The sequence below is a fragment of the Olea europaea genome, chromosome 5 (genome assembly GCF_002742605.1).
Source record: "Olea europaea var. sylvestris chromosome 5, O_europaea_v1, whole genome shotgun sequence".
NCBI lineage: Eukaryota > Viridiplantae > Streptophyta > Magnoliopsida > Lamiales > Oleaceae > Olea > Olea europaea.
Window position 1 is genome coordinate 16,712,554 of NC_036241.1, and position 7,045 is coordinate 16,719,598.

General features: G+C 31.4%; 1 protein-coding gene across 6 annotated transcripts; it reads left to right on the forward strand.

Annotated features, from left to right (window-relative positions):
* The first annotated feature begins 741 nt into the window (after positions 1–741).
* Positions 742–2,489, forward strand: LOC111394870 (homeobox-leucine zipper protein HOX11-like). 6 transcript variants are annotated; one of them, XM_023020910.1, is made up of 4 exons: positions 742–1,221; positions 1,345–1,592; positions 1,738–1,823; positions 1,967–2,489. In XM_023020910.1, the coding sequence occupies exons 1-4, from the start codon at positions 912–914 to the stop codon at positions 2,316–2,318; spliced, it is 996 nt and encodes a 331-aa protein (XP_022876678.1). In that variant the 5' UTR covers positions 742–911; the 3' UTR covers positions 2,319–2,489. The 6 variants fall into 6 exon arrangements, with proteins under 6 accessions (XP_022876678.1, XP_022876679.1, XP_022876681.1 ...); XM_023020911.1 differs by having other exon boundaries at positions 1,741–1,823; XM_023020913.1 differs by having other exon boundaries at positions 1,744–1,823.
* The last annotated feature ends 4,556 nt before the right edge of the window (positions 2,490–7,045 follow it).

Below are 7,045 nucleotides of genomic sequence, written 5' to 3' on the forward strand. Positions count from 1 at the left end.
GTCAGCAACAAACACATGTCATTCTTATGAATAAGAGCTTTTTTATGACGATGTTAGTAAATGGTCACTAGTCGATAGAGTTCATGTTCTTATTGGTCTATTTAAATTATTAATAAAAAGTCGTGTTAATGAAGTCTTGGTAATAGTCAAAAGATGATAGCCTAGACTGCCTTGTGGAAAAAAGAAACGTTTGAAGATAGATACAAACTTGTTCGGGCTCCATTTCGTGTTTAAAAAAATAAAAATAGTAATAATGATTTTTCGAAGAAGGTGTAGTAAAAAGTGAAGAAAAGTTTTGATTTTACGTGCAAATTATTTTATTAAGAGAATGTTTACGTGATTGAAAATAAGTTTAAAAAAAAAAAAAAGAGTTTTTAGGAGAAGTGCTACTTCTAATTAGAAGACCTTCTAATGAAACTATTCCAATGTGATTTATTCTAAAAGTACTTCCGAAATATGAAACATTTTTATATATTAAATTTCAAACAAAAATTATTGTACTCTTAAAATTCTTTTGCACAAAGCAAAAATCATGCCAAATGGATCCTTACAGTACGTGTCTCCAAAATCTTCAATTCGTGTTCTCACAAGATTAGTTTTTCATGTGTGCTCTTTGTCAATATGAGTTTATCGGTCAACCAGATATTATGCTAATAATCAAACATAATTTTTAATGGTATCAAAAAAACTGAAAATAATTAGGAAAATGGTATAAAATGAGAGAAAACAAGTGGAGAAGAAAAAGGGAACTTTTGTTTGCTCTCTTTCTGTCTGCATTAAATTATTTGCCATCAACAATTTGAGAAGGTGGATGCTTCGCCATGTTTAAAAGTCGATTTTAAACAAATCGCAGTCTCTATAAATTCGCTTTCGAGTTCTTTCAGTTTCAGTCTATCCCTACCATTTGAGATATGGAGCTGGGGTTAAGCTTAGGAGATTCATCAAAAGATTCAAAAGAATTTAAATTCTCGACAAAGAATAGTAATTCAGAGCATCACGGTACTGCCATGACCAACAAGCAGGATGGCCTGGTATTTTGCATGGCCTTGGGTCTAAACTCAACTTTTGGAAATCAAGAATCCCTTGAAAATTATAATCAAGATGATGATCAGACGTTACAGGGAAGTGATGATCACCAAGAAAAGTCAATGGGAACTCCTGTTCAGCTTGATCTTCTCCCTCTTGCTCCTGTTCCTCGTCACACTGGATCTCCTCTTCGAGGTAATTCATTCATACTCTTCGTTTTGGTGCAAACTTAAATGCATAGGATATTTTGTTTACCTTGATAGATTGTTTTGAATTTGTTCTTTCTTCTTTTTCTTTTTTTTTTTTTTTTTGTTGCAGTTTCAGGGAGATCAGAGAATAGTTCTTTGAGGCAACGGGGCTTGCTGCAGTCGGTGGTGGCTTCTGGGTCAGCGGAGGAGGAGGTGTTGTCGGCAAATGACGTCATGGAGGCCGAAAGAACATCTTCTAGAGCCAGTGATGAAGATGAAAATAGTCACAAGAGTGGAAAGAAACTGAGACTATCAAAAGAACAGTCTGCTTATCTTGAAGAAAACTTTAAAGAACACAGCACTCTCAATCCTGTGAGTGTAAGTTTATCGGAGAGGCAAAAATAATAGAATTTTTAAATATATTTTATATTATGTCCGATTGTTTTTATCTGTTTTTTCTTAGTTGAAGGAAAAATCTATGATCTAATTTTTCATTTTCTTCCCTTTCGGTTCTCTCTGGAAGAAGCAGAAACAAAAGCTTGCACTTGCAAAACAGCTTAATCTTAGGCCTCGACAAGTCGAAGTCTGGTTTCAGAATAGAAGAGCAAGGTATGTATTTTTATTCGAATAAGTATTTATTTGTATAAATAATTTATTTTCGGGATCCATCTTATTATCTTAAAATGTTAACTTTGTTAGAGAGAGTTTCATTTTTGAATGACCCTAATACATATTTTTGTGTGTGTGTTTAGGACCAAGTTGAAGCAAACAGAGGTAGATTGTGAATATTTGAAGAGAATTTGTGACAGTTTGACAGAAGAAAACAGGAGACTACACAAGGAGTTACAAGAATTGAGAGCCCTTAATTCTTCAAATCCATTCTGCATGCAACTTCCAGCCACCACCCTCACCATGTGTCCCTCCTGCGAACGTGTCGCCGCCGCCGCCTCCACTCTCACCACCACCCCAGCCACCAATCCCCCCATTTCTAAAACCAGCACCATTGAATCCACACCTAAAGTTATCCCATTTCCTTTATTTAGACCAAGATTTTACCCGTTCTTCCGCTCTCCATCCCATTACCATCAGTCTGCATCCTCATAACTTGAAGAAGAAAATTTACAGTTTTTAGTAAGAAATATTAGGTTTTGTCAATAGTTGTCCAAGTTATATATACTCTGAAATAATTTGTTTTAATGTTTGTTCTTTTATGAGGAATTGTTTGATGTAATAGGGTTCTCCAGTTATCTCATTTTTTCTTCTTTTTCTTTTTCACCAGTCTATGCAAAAGTATTATTCCTATCAAATTTGTCAGTTTAAATTTCATAGTCATAGTAGAGAATTACAAGAAATTCATGGCTCTGATCCTTCTATTGTTATGCCTAAAACCTAATCTTGATTCTTTCTTTTCCTCTTCATTTCCTTGTTCTTTACATATAAACGTGTAACGTGCAAAACAATAAATTACAAGAGGAGCCCCCGGGGCACAGTTCAATTGGTGGATCAATCAACATTGTCTTGCTTTCAGTGACAGGGTGGAGAGTTCGATTCTTGGTGGGAACCTGCGGCCAAATATTTGGTATGGAGCAATTACTGTGGAGGAGGGTCTCTTGTGCGCAGAAGTGTACAGGCAATGGGGGGAACTTGTGATCCAGTTGAGGCATAACCCGCGATTTACCCCCTCCAAGGTTCTAGGGGTAAGGGTCTTTGGGGTCCAAAATTTAGTCTGGTGTAAGTTGGGATACCTGGATATCAAAAAAAAATAATAATAATAATAAAATAAATTAGAAGGGGAATTTCGTTATTTTGCATTTCTTTTTCCAGAGTAATTAATGTGAAAATGGCTTGTCCCATGGTCCAAGGCATGCTTTAAATAAAGGGGTGTCAATTTGGTGAAATTCTTTTCAAAGATCTGATTCAAACCAAATTATATTGATGAAAAGGAGAGGCGTGGGGAAAGGGTTCATGGAGAAACTGACCAATTTGGGGAAAAGGTAACAACATTTTATTGATTAATGTTGTCTGGTCAATTGAGGTGGTCTTTTAGGAGCACCAATCATGACCACCACCCCAAGTACGGTCATCATTATTGAATTCTAACGTTGCTTGTCACTTGACATATCACGGCATCTAAAATATTACTAGTTTGTGTCGAAGTACGTCTGTATATAAAGTGAATCAAATAGTCACCTATATTAATTTATACTCATAACTTTTCTAATGTTGCTTGGCACTTTGACTTATCACGGTGCCTAAAATACTGCTGGTTCATGTCGGAGCATGTTCGTATAGATTCTGTAAAATATAAAGTGAATCAAGCAATCGGTATTTACTATATACTTCTAACTCTCTAATTTTGTTTGACCTGTGATTTCCAACGACACTTGTGATATTGCTAATTTGTGTCAAAACATGTTCATATGATGTGTTATGGTAATGATCGTTCAACTCACTGGACATTTCTATGGTCGAAATTTGAAAAAAATGCTAGGAGGACTATTGAATATAAAAGTTTTAATGCAATTATTGTAAATCAACCAATGAGTTGATGGCCTAAGCATCTTATAAAAAAGTATTCATAGACAAAAAATGTAAGTATATGGAGCCCCTTTGTTACAAGGAGACAACCATAATAAAAGTAATCATGTCAAGGAGATATCTTTTGAAAAATGACTTTAGTGTGCTTACTTTTATAGTATTCAAAGTTTATGATCAACCATTTAAATTGGTTGATTGTAAATCTATTGGGGATTGTTTTCAAACAAATTTAAATGTGTAAAGTTAGATTATGATGAGTTAGGTCGACTTTATACGATTTAATTTATCATCAATACAAATTTAGCACAAAACTCGACTCTGATGAGTTAGGTCAACTTGACTTTATACGACTTAATTTATTATCGGTACAAATATAGCATAAATCTCTTTCATTCTTACTCGTATTCTTGTATATTCCTCGCCTCCATACTAGATTTGAAACTAATTATGATGTTTTCATTTATAATATTAATTAGATCAGAAATTAGTACATAATTTAAAATTTTTTATAGTTATTTGTATAGAATATTTTCATTTGTTATTTAAAAATAGAAAACTTATATGCAAAAATGTAAATGTTATACAAATTATTGTGAATATTTTTGTCATAATTACTTAGAGAAAATTGTGCTTTTCACTTTAGGATAAGATTTAGGTTACATCGCCAAGATTATTGATTTGAAAATGAATACGCAATACAAGTGAAATCATCAAATTTGGATTTGCATGTTGCGGCAAATTTTGTCAAGGGTCACTAAATTTTTTTGGTAAAATCTCAATTTGATCTCTAAACTTTAATTTATGCATCATAAAATTTTAATTTAATTTCAAATTTTACCACTATGTCAATATTATAATTGATCTTCCACGCGATGTCCAAATGACAACCTTAAAAAAATGGTAAAATGAGGATTATAGCAATGTCAAAGGTTAAAATGTATTTTTTTCCCTCCTTTTTTAACCCTTATATGACGTGATGTAGTGGTTTGTTGGTATACCACGCAATATTATGTAAAAGATTTGTTGCGGTGTCAATCAAATAATTTTCATCTATTTGGGAAATATTATGTAAAAGATTTGTTGCGATGTCAAGCAAATGATTTTCATCCATTTGAGAGATGGAAAGTGACAAGCGGTGAAATTTGAAATAAGAAGTTCAATTACTCAAATTGAAACTAAGAGCCTGTTTAGGCTCGATTTTTTCACCCAAAAAATTGATTTTTTGATCGTTATTTTATTATTTCAGCCATCATATTTGATTTCTTCTCTCACAGGTGGACCCCACTTTTCTCCTAATGGTCAAAAAATCAATTCTCAAAATCACTCCCAAACAGGCTCTAAATTAAAGTCCAACGACCCAATTGTGACAAACTGAAATTTAATAACCCAGTTAAAATTTCGCTAAAGTTCATTGACCACGTTGCATGTTTACAATTGTCTCGACTTCTAAAACATGTTTTCAACATTTTATGATTTGAACAAGTTTCTTGTGAAAATTCTCTGGAAACTGCAGCTGTCATGTATTTAATAAAATATATGTTAAGATGAATGCGTAGTCTTATTTTTGTTAATAATAAGATAAAAAACTGAGATATATATTTCAATAAGTGGATTGGGACTATTAAAAAACTCGAAATATGTTTTGTATATATTTAAAAATTTTAAAGAGAAAGACCATCTTCAATGTAGCACCATCTTGCCATTTTTCCTCAAATTGCACCAAATATTAGGTGTAAATCTACTCCAATGTATTGTGCAACAGTATTCATTTACACTATTTTGCACCAAAATAGTTAATATCATTTTTGCCCTTCTTTTTCATTATGCATCAGATTCTTGTAAAGGGTATTTGTGTCATTTTATTATTATACAACAAATTTAAATTCTTAATTAATTATTATTATTTTACTACTACTACTACTATTAAGGTATGATTTGAAACGTATACATTATTTTTTAATAACATAATTTAATTTTTTCTTAGTTGTATTTATATTAATTGTACTACATTTTTTAAATTTTATTAATGAATTCAATATTTTCATTAAAGAAACGTAATTATTTATTTAATAATTTATGTAATTGTAAAATAAATAAATAAATTGTTAAGAATGAAAAAAAAAATCAAGAATATAATTAAACATTGTTAAGTTGGTGCAACTTTTGGTGCTTTGAATTGAAGGTGATTTTTAATTTTAGTGCAAGATTTATAGGTTGTTTGGGAGTGATTTTTTCTCCAAAAAAATTGATTTTTTGACCATTATTTCACCATTTCAGCCGTTATATTTAACTTTTTCTCTCACAGATAGACCCCATTTTTTTCCTAACAGTCGAAAAATCAATTTTTAAAATCAGTCTCAAACAGGCTCTCAGTATAAAATGGTACAAAACTTAACTAAAATTTTGGTGGAGATTTAAAGATGTCTTGTATTTTAGTGTAAAAAATATTCATTGAGCTGACTCAAATGCAAATACGATAAGTTACAGGGTTCAACCAGTTACAGGGTTGCTTTTTCTACACGCAAATTGCAATGACTTTGAATTTGGACAAAGTATATTTGCAAGTTGAAACGTTTGTTGACTATATGGGACACATTAATTTGGACCGAATTCATTCTTATCTGCTAAAATCCAGGAAAGATTGTATGGAATCCATAATTATGTGCAATTTGAAATAATGTTATTTATATATAGATGAGGTGTAAAAAAAAAAAAAATTTAAAAAATTTATTAACATTTTATTTTTATTTTTTGAAAAAATTCTAACTCAATCATATCTCACCACATCATAATCATTATTAAGCTCATTTTTAATCATACATTTCATGGAACCTATAACTTGCATTTAATTTTCAATCACACATTTTATTCATTATTATCAAAATCCAATAAAAATAAGATTTTTAGAAAAACCAACAAGGGCTTAGACGTTATTTATGATGTGACGACTTAGCTCATTAGGTACAATGCATGTACCACATCAAAAAGTGACAATTTCAGGGGACGTTTTTTCTCATTTTTGTAAAAAAGAAAATAAGAAATATAGTCATTATGAACCTCGTACTAGTGATAGAAATTCAAATTTGATGGCTTGATGTGATAAATAACGATTATATTTTTCATTTTAATGGGGAAAGAATGGAAAACAAACAGAGACTTAGTATGAAAACCGAAAGTTATTTACTTGTTCTAGCACAGAATCTAATGAGATTTGAATTGTTGACAACTTTCACTCAATGTCCATCTTGATATAATGATAATTATTGTAAGAAAATGAAAGCCGCACCTATAAA